The sequence below is a fragment of the Salvelinus sp. IW2-2015 genome, unplaced genomic scaffold (assembly GCF_002910315.2).
Source record: "Salvelinus sp. IW2-2015 unplaced genomic scaffold, ASM291031v2 Un_scaffold3050, whole genome shotgun sequence".
Lineage (NCBI taxonomy): Eukaryota > Metazoa > Chordata > Actinopteri > Salmoniformes > Salmonidae > Salvelinus > Salvelinus sp. IW2-2015.
The window spans coordinates 43,795-61,158 of record NW_019944342.1 but is presented as its reverse complement, the minus strand read 5'-3'; the positions used below and the strand labels follow the sequence as shown (position 1 = coordinate 61,158).

The following is a 17,364-nucleotide window of genomic DNA, read 5'->3' as shown; positions in this document are numbered from 1 at the left end:
TGAAAGGAATGGTATCAAACACAAAAACATGCTTGATTCCATTCTGGCCATTATGAGCCTTCCTCCCCTCAGCAGCCTCCACTGTTGTAAGTGACATTTGAAAATGTCAGTTGATATCCAATACTTTGGCTTCTCTTTGATGTCAGGCCCTGGTTTGATGTCTCTGATTGCATGTGTGGCCAGCTGGCTATCAGTCGAGCAAATGGTCAAAGCAACAGGGTTTTATGATTGAAGTAACTGGTTTATTTGGTTGGTTCTGGTAATGAAAAATGTAATGGATATTGATGTCAATTTACCATGAAACAAGGAATCATCCTACAGCATCCAGGTTTTCAGGAGGACAACAATTGTCTTCTGACAGGTGGAGTCTACGTGATGCTCAGTGCAGACTGATTCGTCACGCTATCTGACGGTAAACCATGGAGGACATCAGTGTCAGGAATGTTTTATTTTATTATCGGAAGTCACCATTTTGTAAAAATCCAGTAACATTTTACAGAATGAGGATAATACTGTAATGTGACAACCACCTAGAAAAGCATTGGTCAAGGTACTATAGAAGGAGTACTTGAAATACTGTTTTTGATCACAGTTGAGTTCTATGATTAACCCTATCCCACCAATATACACATCCACAGGTGAGGAGTTCCTTACTAATCAGCACCCTTAATTCATCAGTCAAGTACAAGGGAGTGAAAACCTGCAGACAGACGCGTACATTACGGCATAATTGACATGAATGGGGATTCCCATTCTACTCTATGTACACGTCTTACATTCTTTTGTTCCGCTGTACCCGGAGAAGCTGAAGTAGCTCAGTTGGTGTTTGCAACTTCAGGATCGTAGGTTTGATTCCCGCTGAGGCCACCCATACAAAAACAAAATGTATGCACGCAGTACTGTAAGTCGCTTTGGATAAAATGGTCTGCTAAATAGCATATTATATTGGTAGCAGTCACACTTTCACACACATTCTGAATCAGCCTCCTCCCACACGTACGTTATCACTTCTGTCTCATTCAGTTTCACTTTGTTCTGTAGTTTTGATCGCCCTACACTCCCCCCAACAAAAAACAAGGACGACATTCAATCCATAGTGCTGAAGAGATGCTTTATAGCGCGATTGACAATTAGTCAATATTCCCACGGTCGCTTCATACTGTATGTCGACTCAAACATTTTAAAACGGATCTTCATCGATACAGATTGAATCCAGCTCCAAAAAGAACAAACACTTCAGAGAGTAGGATTAAAAACATATTTCCAGCAACATTCAGGATCAAGGACAGGCCATTCTGATTCTGACTTCATTCCTCCACATTCCTGTCTCGTGTCTTTGACGTTACTCCTCCCTCCTGACAGTGGTATAACAGGAGTATTTTTCTTTTAATTGTTGTAGTCCATCTTCCTTTCTTTTCTTCATCGTTGTGTGGAGAGAATGGCCAACTAGACTCCAACAGCCCCGAACCGGGTTAGATGCAGAAGGAGACATTCACTTTCGAGTGTGCGTAGCAACTTGGTTGTCAGTTCTGGCCTCAGAAGGATGACAGTGCCCTTAGAAACTGACCTAAGGCCAGATTTGACATTTCCCCCCTTTTGATTTAATATATAATTTGAGGCGGGTAAGCTGGTCCTAGACCTGTACCTAAGGGGAACCTCTAGCCGGAGCTGTAGCTCTCTCCTGGATGGTGTCCAGGCTGCGTCGGGGGCGGGTCGCCTCTCCTGTCACACCCTTACTAAGGTTAGAGGTCAGGGCAGCATAGTGTACCTGCTTCATGTTCTCCTGCACCTCGGTCATAGCTCGTTTCAGAAGGTCTGCCTGCCCCTGAGAGAGAGAGTGGGAGAAGGATAGGAGAGAGAGTGGTTTGTCGGAGTTGGCTAATATGGAAACAGACTGGCACTGTTCTGTGGTATGTGGTTGTCTTTAGTCTGCTGTGCGTGACAGTGTGTGTGTAGATTCACCTTCAGTATGGTGATGTTCTGTGGTTGTCTTTGGTCTGCTGTGCGTGACTGTGTGTGGTTGTGTGTAGATTCACCTTCAGTATGGTGATGGTATGTGGTGTCTTTGGTCTGCTGTGCGTGACGTGTGTGTGTAGATTCACCTTCAGTATGGTGATGGTATGTGGTTGTCTTTGGTCTGCTGTGCGTGACAGTGTGTGTGTAGATTCACCTTCAGTATGGTGATGTTCCAGCTGAAACTCTCCACAGCTCTGGTGACCTTACGATCCTTAAGCCCCTCCTTCACTGCAATGGAATGCAACGTCTCATGGAACTTCATGGCTAGGGGACGACACACTTATTAGCAATGTTGAACCTTTCCCTCTTTGTCAACCTCTACAGGTCTTAACCAAGGTCCAAGACCGGCTCAGGTCTGTGGTTTGGTCGTATCTGGTATTTGTGATCAAGTCTTAACCAGTCTATTACACTACACAGAGAAAGGTTAAGAGATCTGAATACAAGAATGAGAAAGTGCATTGATTTTTTTTACTTTTAAAGTTAGCTTTACGGTTGCGCAGAAATCTAGTGTTTATCCGTGAATGCAATCTCTGCATTGTCTACAGTGAAATGTGCTTTTCTACAAGGTGCCTTTGGTTTAATCCTGTCCTCAATTAAAGAGGGATAGATGGGGAAAGAGAACAAGAGAGATTCAAGAGTGACAGGCAGACTCCTTGTCCTCTCTTCCCTCTGGCCAGATTGAGTATGTGTGGTGTTGTGTCGCTTTCTCTGTCTGCCCCGGGACACTGTCACACTCTGTCACCATCTCCATGGAGACTAAGAAGTGGGTTAACACAGAGCACACGCTGTAAGCTCTCCTAACCTGCTTYGAAAAGTACCTTCCGTCCATAGCTGTATACCATCTAGTCAAAACCAGCGATAATGTGAGGGGACTTTTAAACACAGCATCCTGAGCAACACCACCGCCACCACAGACCTGAACGCAACTCAGTATATTTTACTTCAATTTTCTCTCTCACACACACACACACACACACACACACACCTGAAAACTCACTAACTTCAACATTCACTAGTAAACAATTACACAGAATTTCATATATACTGTATATACACACACACCACATTGGCTGCCTGCCAGTGCAGTTGCTAGGCGACTTGAGGCTTGAGTGCCAGGGCATTCCGTTGTGTGTGTGTGCATGTGGGAAACGTTCCATTTCCCTGTGTAACCGAGCGGAACTGACAGAACGGAGAGAGAACATCAGCACTGTCCAGAACTGTCTGATACTGCCCAAACATCAAAATTATGCCCCCCCCAAAAAAAGTACTGAGGTCCCGGCCATCTATACCAGGCTGTGTCAAGGAAGGCCCAAAAATTGTCAGACTCCAGCCACCCAAGCCATAGGCTGTTCTCTCTGCTTCCACACGGCAAGCAGTACCGATGCACCTAGTCTGGAACCAACAAAACACTTGAACAGCTTCTACCCCCAAGCCATAAGGCTGCTAAACAGCTAATAAAATGGCTACCCGGACTACCTGCACTGAACCTTTCTTCCACTAACTGTCTTGCTTGGACTCTATCCACACAAACTGGACTTACACACACGCTGCTGCTGTCTATCTATCCTGTTGCCTAGTCACTTTACCACTACCTCTATGTACATATTGTATCTACCTCAATGACCTCGCACATCAACTCGGTACTGGTACTCCCTGTATATAGCCATGGTATTTTTACTGGTTATTGTTATTCACCGTGTATTTATTCCTCGTGTCACTATTTCTATTTTAACTCTGTATTGTTGGAAAAGGACCCGTGAACAGTGAAATGCTTGTCTAGACCTGGTGTTTACGAAGCATGTGACAAATAACATTTTATTTTATTTGACACAAACACACAATTTTCATATTTATCTGAGAATAAAGGGTTGAACTCAGGTGAGCTGAGATAAAATCTCAGAGGAGACTGGGAGCAGACTATGGTGTTTTGCCATATCTACATAATCACTCCATTTTCTATCACCGGTCTTCCACTCTCTGAAATACATCCATTTATCAAACTTGTCATCTCTCCTCTAGCTATTAGAGCGAGAGATATATGAATGGCTTCTCTCTCTAAGTCTTATGGAACAGGGACTGTGAAGCAACACAAACACAGGCACAGACACATACACACACGTACACATGGATTTTGTGCTGTAGTGGTGGAGTAGGGGCCTGAGGGCACACAGTGTGTTGTGAAATCTGTGAATGTAATGTTTTTAAAATTGCATAAACTGCCTTAATTTTGCAAGACCCTAGGAAAACTAGCTGCTGCCTTGGCAACAGCTAATGGGGATCCATAATAAATACAAACACTAATCTACAGTGCCTTCAGAAAGTATTCACACCCTTTGAATTTTTCCACATTTAGTTGCATTAAAGTGGGATTCAAATGAATGTCATTTTTTGTCAACGATCTACACAAAATACTCTATCAAAGTGGAAGAAAAATTCAAACATTTTTTTTTAAATGTATGGAAAATAAAACACTATCTTCATTAGATAAGTATTCAACCCCCTGAGTCAATACATGTTAGAATCACATTTGGCAGTGATTACAGCTGTGAGTCTTTCTGGGAAAGTCTCTAAGAGCTTTCCACAATTGGATTGTGCAACATTTGCCCATTATTCTTTTCAAAATTCTTCAAACTCTGTCAAGTTGGTTGTTGATCTCCTATTGTATGGTGGAAAGTAGACAACCAGGTTTTCCTCTAGGATTTTTCCTGTGCTTAGCTCCATTCCGTTTCTTTTTTTATCCTTAAAAAAAAATGATTTAACGATTACAAATCATACCCATAACATGATGCAGATACCACTATGCTTGAAAATATTAAGTGGTACTCAGTAATGTGCTGTATTGGATTTGCCCCAAACATAACAGTTTGTATTCAGGACAACAAGTTAAWTGCTTTGGCACATGTATTGCAGTATTATTGCCTTGTTGCAAACAGGATGCATGTTTTGGAATATTTTTATTCCGTACAGGCTTTCCGTCTTTTCCCTCTGTCAATTAGGCTATTATTGTGGAGTAACTACAATGTTGTTGATCCATCCTCAGTTTTCTCCTATCACAGCCATTAAACTCTAACTGTTTTAAAGTCACCATGGTGAAATCCCTGAGCCGGTTTCCTTCCTCTCCGGCAACGGAGTTAAGAAGGACGTCTGTATCTTTGTAGTGACTGAGTGCATTGATACATCATCCAAAGTGTAWTTAATCACTTCATTTTCCTCAAAGGGATATTCAGTGTCTGCTTTTACAATAGTTGCCCTGCTTTGCGAGGCATTGGAAAACCTCCCTGGTCTTTGTGGTTGAATCTGTGTTTGAAATTCACTGCTCGACTGAGGGACCTTACAGATAATTGTATGTGTGGGGTACAGAGATGAGGTAGTCATTCACAAATCATGTTAAACACTTATTGCACACAGAGTGAGTCCATGAAAAATGTATTATGTGACTTGTTAAGCACATTTTTGCTTGGGAACATATTTAGGCTTGTCATAACAAAGGGGTTGAATACTTAAGACATTTCAGCTTTTCATTTCAAATGAATTTGTAAACATTTTGACAATGGTGTATTGTGTGTAGGCCAGTGACACAATCTTAATGTCATCCATTTTAAATTCAGGCTGTAACACGTGTAGAAAGTCAAGGGGGTGAATACAGTACATTCAGAAAGTATTCAGACCCCTTGACTTTCTACACATTTTCCCCCTCATCAATCTACACACAATGTCACAATGACAAAAAAGTATTTTTTAGAATGAAATATCACACTTACATAAGTATTCAGACCTTTTACTCAGTACTTTGTTGAAGCACCTTTGGCACCGATTACAGCATTGAGTCTTCTTGGGTATGATGTTACAAGCTTGGCACATCTGTATTTGGGGAGTTTCTCCCATTCTTCTCTGCAGATCCTCTCAGGCTCTGTCAGGTTGGATGGGGAGCGTTGCTGCACAGCTATTTTCAGGTCTCTCCAGAGATGTTTGATCAGGTTCAAGTCCGTGCTCTGGCTGAGCCACTCAAGGACATTCAGAGACTTGTCCTGAAGCCACTCCTGCATTGTCTTGCCCGTGTGCTTACGGTCGTTGTCCTGTTGGAAGGTGAACCTTCACCTCAGTCTGAGGTCCTGAGCACTCTGGAGCAGGTTTTCATCAAGGACCTCTGTACTTTGCTCCGTTCATCTTTCCCGCAATCCAAACTAGTCTCCCAGTCCCTGCCACTGAAAAACATCCCCACAGCATGATGCCGCCACCACTATGCTTCACCGTAGGAATGGTGCCAGGTTTCCTCCAGACGTGATGCTTGGCATTCAGGCCAAAGAGTTCAATCTTGGTTTGATCAGACCAGAGAATCTTGTTTCTCATGGTCTGAGTCCTTTAAGTGTTTTTTGGCAAAGTCCAAGCAAGCATGTGCTTTTTACTGAGGAGTGGCATCCGTCTGGCCACTCTACCATAAAGGCCTGATTGGTGGAGTGCTGCAGAGATGGTTGTCCTTCTGGAACATTCTCCCACAGAGGAACTCCGAGTGACCATCAGGTTCTTGGTCACCTCCCTGACCAAGGCCCTTATCCCCTGATTGCTCAGTTTGGCCGGGCAGCCAAAGTCTTGGTGGTTCCAAACTTCTTCCATTTATGAATGATAGACAGGTGTGTGCCTTTCCAAATCATGTCCAATCAATAAAATTAACCACAGGTGGACTCCAATGAAGTTGTAGAAACATCAAGGATGATCAATAGAAACAGGATGCACCTGAGCTCAGTTTGAAGTCTCATAGCAAAGGGTCTGAATACTTATGTAAATAAGGTATTTCTGTTTTCACTTTGTCATTATGGGGTATTATGTGATTGATGCCAAGTTGTCAGCCTTCCCATGATGCCCAGCAAGCAGAGTCGCCGCAGGGTAAACAAACCTTGCTCCGCCAAGTTAYACCACGAGACTGATCTAAGGTCAGTTTTGTATTTCCATCCCTATTGGTTAAGGATGAGATTTGGGGAGGATAAACTGATTCTTGACCTGTACTCAGAGCTTACGCCAACACAAACTACATAAATCAAGAGCTCAGTCAATAAACAAACTCATCTAATATTAACATATGGACAAATCACCCTCAGAGCCAGGATGAAAATAGTTCCTGTGATGGATGAGGTAGAGACATGGTGTGCATTCCAAATGGCCCATAGGACTCTGGTCAAAAGTAGTGCACTATATAGGGAATAGGGTGCCATTTGAGACAACCATGGAAGTCTCAGCAGACTAAAGGCTGTTGTTGAGGTCTTAGCTGGAGAGTCGGTTGGCAGGGCCTGTAGGCAAGTCTTTCTCACGACTACTGGACTGTTGACATGGAGTCAGATCAGTGAAGAAAACAATCGTGCTCTCTAACCACCTAACTAGCCATAGCCAACTCCAATTTCATCACCGTTGATGTTGCTTTGAGGCACGTGATGAGGCCTGCCTCTCTCAATTCAATTCAATTTAAGGGCTTTATTGGCATGGGAAACATATGTTTACATTGCCAAAGCAAGTGAAATAGATAAAAAAGGGAAAGTACAAAAGGGAAAATAAATAAACAAATATGATTTGTATTTACAATGGTGTTTGTTCTTCACTGGTTGCCCTTTTCTTGTGGCAACAGGTCACAAATATTGCTGCTGTGATGGCACAGTGTGCCATTTCACCCAATAGATATCGGAGTTGGTCAAAATTGGGTATGTTTTTCGAAATATTTGTGGGTCTGTGTAATATATGTGTCTCTAATATGGTCATACATTTGGCAGGAGGTTAGGTGCAGCTCATTTTGTGGGCACTGTGCACATCGAGAAGACAGGCTTTCTCAATAGCAGGTGTAACGCAGGTCAACTGATGTTGAATACTTATCGTTACTAGTGAGATTCCAGTAATCAATCATATTATACTATATTGCTATTGATATGGTTAAGTCGACAGCTATTACAAATCAGCTGACAAGCAGTTTATTTTGAGCCAATCAAAACTCAATACTCTCTTAGTCGCTCTACTAGAAACTCACATTATACACAAGTTGGTGCCAAAATTCTGGGAAAAAAAGCTTGAACGGAACGTGACGAGCTTCCGCCATTCCATGGAAGAAAAAGTTTCAATTTGTGAGAAGTTGTATAAAGCTGAACCAAACAGAGAAGTAGACATTAACACGCATCTATACAAACTGTGAGGGACTGAGGGAAAGATTGACGCCAGGATTTGGTCAGGTTTTTTGAGTATGGATTTAGTTCCACCAAGGATGGTGACCCGCCCGAACCCAGGACATCAATAAGAAGGTTTGCATGTGCAGATGTCTTTTCCTTGGAGAACAGTGAATTTGCACTGCCAAACTACGGTGTGGTAGGATTTTTCTTGCAAGACATCATTGCAGTGGGATTGTTATAAGCACATGCTACACTTAAACACCTGACAGTGTTTATTGTTAGGCACAGTCACTCACATTTGATTCCATCTCATAGAGGTTTAGAAGTCAGTATTTGTGAAATGGGTTGTGTTTTTCTGTGGATTCATGTTTACTGTATTGCTATTGAACTTTGACATCTGAGAGACCCTCAGATTAAGATAGACTTGGGTGCACCCTAGTAAACTATAGGCAGGATATATGGCTGATATCTAAGTCTATTGTACTATTGATGTATTTCATTCACATTGAGCTCATTGAACAAATTTCCCATATCAATATTTACTCAAAGTGATTAATTTTTTGTAAGTATTGTTATTTACAAAATACAAGCCGGCATTCTTTTCCTAAATTATTCAGTTGTGTGGTTTTCATTTCTCCCTACTGGTCCAGTAGAGAACCCAACTGGTCCAGTAGAGTTTAAGCTTAAACATACAGTAGCCAATAGTGTTAAGCAATTGTTACACAAGGCTATGCTCACTGAGTCTGTACATACTGAAAGATTTCCATAATGTTGGGTCAGTCACAGTGGTCAGGTATTCTGCCACTGTGTACTCTCTGTTTAGRGACAAATAGCATTCTATTTTGCTCAGTTTTTTTGTTAATTMYTTSMMAYRTKKSAARKAATTATCTTTTTGTTTTCTCATGATTTGGTTGGGTCTAATTGTGTTGCTGTCATGGGGTTCTGTGGGGTGTGATAATGTTTGTAAACAGAGCCCCAGGACCAATTTTGATTAGGGGACTCTTCTCCAGGTTCATCTCTCTGTAGGTGATGGCTTTGTTATGGAAGGTTTGGGAATCGCTTCCTTTTAGGTGGTTGTAGAATTTAAGTGTTCTTTAATGGATTTTGATCATTAGCAGGTATCGGCCTAATTCTACCCTGCATGCATTATTTGGTGTTTTACGTTGTACACAGGATATTTTTGCAGAATTCTGCATGCAAAGTCTCAATTTTGTGTTTGTCCAATTTTGTGAATTCTTGGTTGATGAGCGGACCCCAGACCTCACAACCATAATGGTTTCTCTCCCCCCCCCCCTCTCTCTTCAAATGTCATATTATGTCTATTTACAGTACAAAATGGAAATAAATATAGGTTGTATTTACAATGGTGTTTGTTCTTCACTGGTTGCCCTTTTCTTGTGGCAACAGGTCACAAATCTTGCTGCTGTGATGGCACAGCAATCTCTCTTCCTCTTTTTACCAAACAGTCCTGCTGTTTACAGTTGAACAGTCAAAGGGGCTTTTCATTGGTCATGCCTGACTAGCCAACCAACCTTTGACCCTGATCAATGACATAGTCATATCGTATATATGGCACGTCCTTTTATCTAACGCTTCCGAACAAGGTTGACGCAGATGAAGGAGATAGATGGGCCCATAGAAATACATTCAGGAGGCTGTGCAGCGAAGATTGCTCAGGTCCTACACCTATTTGTTTGGTGCATTTCTCTATGGGTGTTTGTGTGGGTTCAGATTCTACATTGGTTCTATTTTGATTCTACATTGGTATTTCACCCAATAGATATTTATCAAAATTGGATTTCTTTGTGGGTCTGTGTACTYYGAGGGAAAAATGTGTCTCTAATATGGTCTCTCTCTCTCACCTGTTGTCTGTATCTGTAGGATCCTGTCGTAGACTCCGTCTGACAGCTCCATCACTGCTCTGCTCGCCTGGATCATCTGTAGACAGAGTACACAAGATCAGTCTATTATACACACACACATCAAAATAACATTTCATTAATAACCCCAGAGAGATTCAGACCCCACGTCTGATTAACTAAACACTTCTCGCTGCAATGCCTTTTGGGACACGACCCCACTTTGTGAGTCTGGTGTTCGACAAATGAGGATCAACATTACTGCTCCTAGAGGTCTGTCCAGATCCAACACACACACCACAGCTTCCTCCCATTAATTTCTCCCCCAAGCATTCAAGTCAAGGCGTGAGATCCACTTAGCGAAATAAGATGCTCATTTATGCTAATGCTATTCAGGGCCATGGTGAGCTCTCCCTCACTCTGATTCATCAGGAATGAGGATGCACTCTCAAAGCACACACATTCTACTTTGGGGGCATCTACGAAAGTAATCACTTTTAAATTAAATCAGTGACAGATGGTGGCAGGGAGAGAGAGGGAAGTAGAGAAAGAGGTTAAAAACAAGTCAAAGAATCAATCAACTTATAACCTGCACAACTATTCTCAATGGAAACCCAAAGCGCTACATAAATAAAATGTGAACGATTGACTAGGATTGATTGATCGCTCCTCACCGTTTCATAGGTGGAGACCACCCTGCGTAGGACGTCCGGCAGGGGCCCCTGGGGCTCCATGGAGGGGTACTGCTCCCTCAGCTCAAACAGCATCAGTGGGTCCCCATCGGCCCCCACCACACGGGATCCCAGGGCCAATACACACTGCATGAGGTTAGCCACCGCTGACACCCCACACAGCTCCCTGAACACTGCCACCGAGTTCTACAGGGACAGAGAGAGATACAGAGGGTCGGGGGGGTTATGCAAAACACACACCCACACATCTATATAAAAACACACACACAGACACACGCACTCACATACTGCTTGTCCTGTATTAGTGATGTAGTGTTCTGTGGATCATACTGTAATCCTCTACTAAGCGATTAGTTGCTGGGGTTTAATCATGGAACAAACTGTGACATGGTTTCCTGGGATACCATCACTGAGAACATCTGATTGAATTAGAGAAGCTTTATTGGGAGATGGTTAAAGTGACAACCACAAAGCGACCGTATCACTGCCGTACTATTGAATTCATGTTTTATTGAGGTCATTGAACCGCTAAAATCCAATCAATTTTATTTAACAGCACAGGTTAGTGTTTTTCATCATGAAACCTAACCCTAACCTTAACCACACTGTTAACTCTAATGCCTAACCCTAACATTAAATTAAGACCAATAAATCACATACATTTTTACAATATAGAAAATTGTTCTAATCTCTTCATGATGTCAACGTGCTTGCCTTCAGTGTTTACTTCTGTTTAGGTGTGTGTACAAGACTGTGTGTGTGTGTTCACGGCCTCTTTGCATTAGTGCATCAGCCTACTACATCAGGGTGACATCATAGTCTGATGACTCATAGCATGAATCCCATGTATCTCCAGCCTAAACACATCAGAGGTCCTTAACATCATTTCGACAGCCAGACTAAATGCTTATGTAACCGATGTGAAATGGCTAGCTAGTTAGCGGTGGTGCGCGCTAATAGCGTTTCAATCGGTGACGCCACTCGCACTGATACCTTGAAGTAGTTGTTCCCCTTGCTCTGCAAGGGCCGCGGCTTTTGTGGAGCGATGGGTAACAATGCTTCGTGGGTGTCAGTTGTTGATGTGTGCAGAGGGTCCCTGGTTCGAGCCCAGGTAGGGGCGAGGAGAGGGACGGAAGCTATACTGTTACACTTACAGGGACCATCACCTTACCATAACCATAACCTGTCAGTCTAAAGCAGATCTTCATAGATCAGACTAACTAGCCAGTTTAGATGCAGTAAACAATCTCTCACTGGTTCTGTGTTGTCTACCGCCACTCAGTCTCAAAATGACCTTTATTTAACTAGGCAAGTCAGTTGATGTCTCTGGAGGAATGATCAGCCATCTTTATGGTCATAGTTTAGTGATCACTGAGATGAACCCAACCCTTGGAGGGTTCAATCTACCATAAATTGACATGTCTATTCTGAGTTAGACATCATCTGTTGTGAATACAGGTATACAGGCATTTCAGTCATGAAATGTGAAAATGGTGATTGATAAATTACTGTTTATCCTTCCGCCTCACCTGCATGTTCTCCCGCAGGTCCGTGGCCTCCTTCAGTTGTGGGCCGGCCATTTTGAAAACCTCGTCCACTTCTTTGATCCCCAGGTCACGGAGTGCAGCGTAGTCCCTCCCTCGCCTTGCCTTCCGCACAGACAGCCCCCGCTTGTAGGGCTTTCCCCCTCCTCTCCGGTTGGTGAGGGCCACATGGATGAACAGCATGGCGTACGGGAGATCCTCCCCCATCAGTGACTGTAATGGTATGTGCCGGTAGCCTGGCTGTAGGCACTCCAGGGGAATGGTGTACTGACCTGTGGTAAAACAGGGGGGATTACAAATGATGTACAAGAGTGTTAGACAATGAAATTACCATGAGAAGATAGTGAATGTTCACTCACTCTTTAACTGCTACCAAGTGTTCTTTATCTTAGCTAGTAATACTTGCTTGTGAGCTAGCAATAACCTTCACATGGCTGAAAGGTTGTTGTAGTATCAAATCAAATATTTATTGGCTTCAGACAAGCTCAACCAAAAGCAGACTGGACACCGGACTAACAGTCAGTGCAGAACTGACCTTCGCCCTCCCTTCACTACTAACCTATGAACTCGTCCCCTATGAATTCGTCATCCAGCACCACGAAGCGCACCATGGCCAGCTCTGGCAGGTTGATCTGGAACTCAAAGCTCTCGTCGAAGATGGGGTTGTGTCCGTTCTGCATCACCGTGCGGGTGCGGCGCTCGGCACAGTCGGCAGGGATTCCGTGGATCTCCACGTAGACATACGGGTCCACCACATCTCCTTTAGCTCCAGAACCCCTCGGACGGGGAAGGTTCTGACCACTGATCACCTGCATGGATGGATCCGGTTTATTGATTGATTGATTGTTAGTTTGTTTGATTGATGCAAGTGTACTGAATAAGGGAACCGATACCATTCAACCATTAAGAGAAGTGTACTGAATAACGGAACCGATACCATTCAACCATTAAGATAAGTGTACTGACTAACTGAAACAAAATTACCATTTCAACCATTAAGGAGCCAACAAGCCAGGCAGTGAATAGGAGCCTCCATTAAACAGATATAAATAAGCACCGCTGTCTATCTGCTAGCCACTTACCTTAACATGGAGCAGCTGAGGGGACACACCCGGCACAGAGTCTCTCGTATCGGCGCTGAAATACGACACCTCCTGTCGCATGATGGCGGGTCGCAGCACGTACCCACAATTCCCGTTCTGGCGGAACCAGGCGATGTTAAGGTCCATCATCAACCCGGGCGTCTGGTAGTTCATAGCCACAATCTGACAACCGCACTTCCACATGTCCTGTGGGTTCATGTTGCTGGAGTCGATGCGCATGGCGCTGGGGTAGACCCGCGACAGGAAGCGCTTGTTGTAGTTGACAAAGTCTCCTGGGCGCTCGCTGGCGCAGCGCACCGCTAGGGTCTCGTTGAACGAGCAGAGCTCCCAGGGTTTCTGGATAGAGAACGACATCTGGAAGTCTGTGAAACGTACTGACTTGCACAGAGTCACCAAGTCAGAGAGCTCCTTTAGGAGCTGGAACCGTTTAGGGGTAGTAGGAGGGGTCAGGGATTTAATGCTACTAGTACCACCACCCCCTCCACCTTTCTGCCCCCCCTCCCCCTCTCCTTCTCCACTGTTACCAGCCTTCATTCTCTGGCACATCTCCGCCCCCTCGTCTTCGTCAGTCACATCCCCCTCCGCCCCCCCGCATCCCTCCTCCAACTTCTGCCCCTTCAACAGGATCTTGCCCCTCAGGGCATTAGGCGAGGGCAGGTACCCCTCCCCTTCCCTGAGGGGCTCCGTGTACAACCTCTCCCCCAGTATCTTCCTCAGGTGCTGGAGCATGACTATCTGCTGGCAGGGGGAGCAGTGGTTCTCCACACACAGGATCAGTGGAAACTCCGAAGCCTCGAACGCAAAACGACCGATCACATCCAGGACACAGTGGAACTTGACGGGCGAGGTGAGGGTGTGACCGGTATAAACCACGGGTTCGTCGTCAGGGCCATCCCAGACATCCACCTCCACACACCTGCAGCCCATCTTTAAAGCCCGGATGTAGCCGGTGATGTCAGCGGGCCCCCTGAACTGGTCCTCGATGAGGTAGGTGTTGTGGGAGGAGTTGATGTAGTAGTGGGATAAGGGCTGGCTCATGTCCTGGCACACCTGGCTGTGCTCCGGGTCAAAGAGGTGGCACTCCAGGGAGGTGAGATATCTGGTGAAACCGTCCAATGAGAGGCAGCCTTGGCGACGTCCCTCCTCCGACGGCTCGTGGGATTGGATGAGCTCCAGACTGGTGTCTTCAGTCACCTAGACACGGAGGGCAGAGGAGAACAGAGAAATGAGCATCTCTTGAAGTGAAATTGTTATTTGTATTTCTAAATCGACAACGGTCTATTGGAGAGACACTTTATTTCTTATCAGCTAGACAGAGCTAAGGAGGGACAATAGAAGAGAAAAAGGGAGAGAAAACCCATTCAAACTGTCCTACTGGCAGAACAGAAAACCCATGAAACAGTCCTACTGGCAGAACAGAAAACCCATGAAACAGTCCTACTGGTAGAACAGAAAACCCATGAAACAGTCCTACTGGTAGAACAGAAAACCCATTGAAACTGTCCTACTGGCAGAACAGAAAACCCATGAAACCGTCCTACTGGCAGAACAGAAAAGTGGTCCTCTTCGCCATCCTTACCTGAGCCATGCCCTGCTCAACCTCCAGGAACCTCATTAGATCCTTGGTATCCAGGTACTCCTTGTTGCTAGAGAACTGCACCAGCAGGAAGTAAATCTCCGGTCGGGTGCAAAGGTCATGAAAGACCTCAATGAACTCCTCCTTGGTTACCCTGTCCTCTATCCCTCCTCTTCTGTTGTCTGCGTTTGCTCCAGTCCCAGCTCCAAATTCACCCCCATCCCTTTCCTCAGCTTCAGTCACAGCTGGAGCCCTATCCACATCGCCAGCTCCTGAGCCAATCACAGCTACAACTGAAGCCCCAACCTTTGCTTCAGCTCCAGCCACAGTTCCAACTCCAGATGTCCCGGGCCCATTCATCCTCTCCTTGACGCGATGGAGCTCCTTAAACCGGTGTTCCACTTTCTCACTCCTCACCCCAGGGTTAACACTCCTGATCAGACCTACAGCCGACCGCAAACTGATCCCCACCTCCTCTCCTCCACCCTGTCCATCTGAGACAACCATAGAGGAAAATGTCTCTGCTAGCCATGCGAGACGAAGGCTGTCCTCACTGCTGGCCATCATGTCTATGGCATGCTTCCCATACAGAATCAGATACCTAGGATGAGACAGAGACGGATTGCACAGAGATTGTCATAATTAAAMGATACCAGGGTAGGAAATACTATGGGAGTCATCTGTTCCAGTTGTTTTCATTCACTTCCATTGTCTAACTGTGAGTTCCATTTGGGTGTCAGTCTAGATTTACATCTTGAAGGATCTTGACATCCTTTTGACATGACACCTCTTAGCCATGGAGAGTTGTTTAAACTAAAGCACAACCAGATCTGGCAACCCAGCAAGACATTGTGGATATCTATCCTACCTCAGGCCAGTGACCCAGACGTTGGCCACCTCTGCAGAGTTAGCCACCAGGTCCAGAGCTTCATAGGTCTCTCCATAGATGATAGAGAAGGCACAGTCCTCAGAGATCTGGTCATAGACACCGTTGGTCCTAAAGGTCTCTGTGTTGCGGCCGGTGCGGACCTAGAAAGACACAAAGAAGGATCCAATCAAATGAGACCAAGTACAGAACAGTATACATGGGAGTCAACAGTTCTTATTGTTTCACTCAGTTCCATTCACTGACTGAGTTATATTTGGCTCCAAGACAGTGCTGAAGAATAGTCCATTCCTGATGAGTGCAAACTCCATTTAAATGTATTGCAGATCATTCAATTTAATTCCTCTGTTTTTTACAGGAAACCAGACGTCATTGCATTTATCAGGAGTTAACTCCATAAAGATTCATAACATCGCTGTCTCCACTTTGGTCTCCTCCTAGGTGTGTACATACCTCTCTGATGGAGGGGACGGCGATGCGGGTGTTGCTACCTACCTCTCTGATGGAGGGGACGGCGATGCGGGTGCTTGCTACCTACCTCTCTGATGGAGGCCGGACGGCGCCATGCGGGTTGTTGCTCCCCACCTTCTGCTGATCGGAGGGACGGCGTATGCGGGTAGGGTTGCTACCTACCTCTCTGCATGGAGGGACGTGAAGTGGCGTGTTTGCTACGCTACCTCTCTATGGAGGGGACAAGCGAGGCGGGGTGTTGCTACCTACCTCTCTGATGGAGGGACGGCGATGCGGGTGTGTCTACCTACCTCTCTGATGCGGGGACGGCGAGTGCGGTGTTGCTACCTACCTCTCTTATGGAGGGACGGCGATGCGGGTGTTGCTACCTACTCTCTTATGAGGGGACGGTGATGGCGGGTGTTGCTACCACCTCTCTGGGAGGGACGGCACTGCGGTTGCTACCACCTCTCTGATGGAGGGACGGGATGCGGGTGTTGCTACCTACCTCTCTGATGGAGGCCGGTGATCGGGTGTTGCTACTACCTCTCTTTATGGAGGGGACGGCGATGGGGGTGTTGACCTACTCTCTGATGGAGGGACGGCGATGCGGGTGTTGCTACATACCTCTCTTGATGGAGGGGACGGCGATTCGCGGCGTGTTGCTACCTACTCTCTGATGGAGGGACGGCGATGCGGGTGTTGCTACTACCTCTCTGATGGAGGGGACGGCGATGCGGGTGTTGCTACCTACCTCTCTGATGGAGGGGACGGCGATGCGGGTGTTGCTACCTACCTCTCTGATGGAGGGGACGGCGATGCGGGCCTTGTCTGACTCCTTCTTGGAGGGCTCCCATCGCAGGGCCTGCAGACCTGACTCCAGCAGGTAGTAGCGTTGGTAGACTCGTGAGTTGGAGCGCACCTTCCGAAACTCAGTACCCTCCATCTGGAGACAGATGAGACGTCAAACATGCACACACCTTGATCCTATTCCCTAGGAAGGGACTACCTGCACTTGAACAATAAGAAACAATTTTATTTTCGTTTTCCGTTGTGAAACGTTTTGCTACGGTGTGCACTAACGAATACCCC

General features: G+C 45.4%; 1 protein-coding gene across 1 annotated transcript in view; it reads right to left on the bottom strand.

Moving 5' to 3' along the window:
- Window positions 1–429: 429 nt before the first annotated feature.
- Window positions 430–17,364, bottom strand: part of LOC112075259 (inactive phospholipase C-like protein 2) — a 38,211-nt gene continuing 21,276 nt past the window's right edge. The window contains exons 3-12 of the mRNA XM_024142282.2: window positions 17,069–17,218; window positions 15,805–15,965; window positions 14,940–15,537; window positions 13,340–14,554; window positions 12,817–13,066; window positions 12,243–12,529; window positions 10,696–10,899; window positions 10,025–10,100; window positions 2,171–2,280; window positions 430–1,825 (exon numbers count right to left, since the gene is read on the bottom strand). Coding sequence (XP_023998050.1) covers window positions 1,646–1,825; window positions 2,171–2,280; window positions 10,025–10,100; window positions 10,696–10,899; window positions 12,243–12,529; window positions 12,817–13,066; window positions 13,340–14,554; window positions 14,940–15,537; window positions 15,805–15,965; window positions 17,069–17,218 — 3,231 coding nt within the window. The 3' untranslated portion in view covers window positions 430–1,645. The remainder of the gene's footprint in view (window positions 1,826–2,170; window positions 2,281–10,024; window positions 10,101–10,695; window positions 10,900–12,242; window positions 12,530–12,816; window positions 13,067–13,339; window positions 14,555–14,939; window positions 15,538–15,804; window positions 15,966–17,068; window positions 17,219–17,364) is intronic.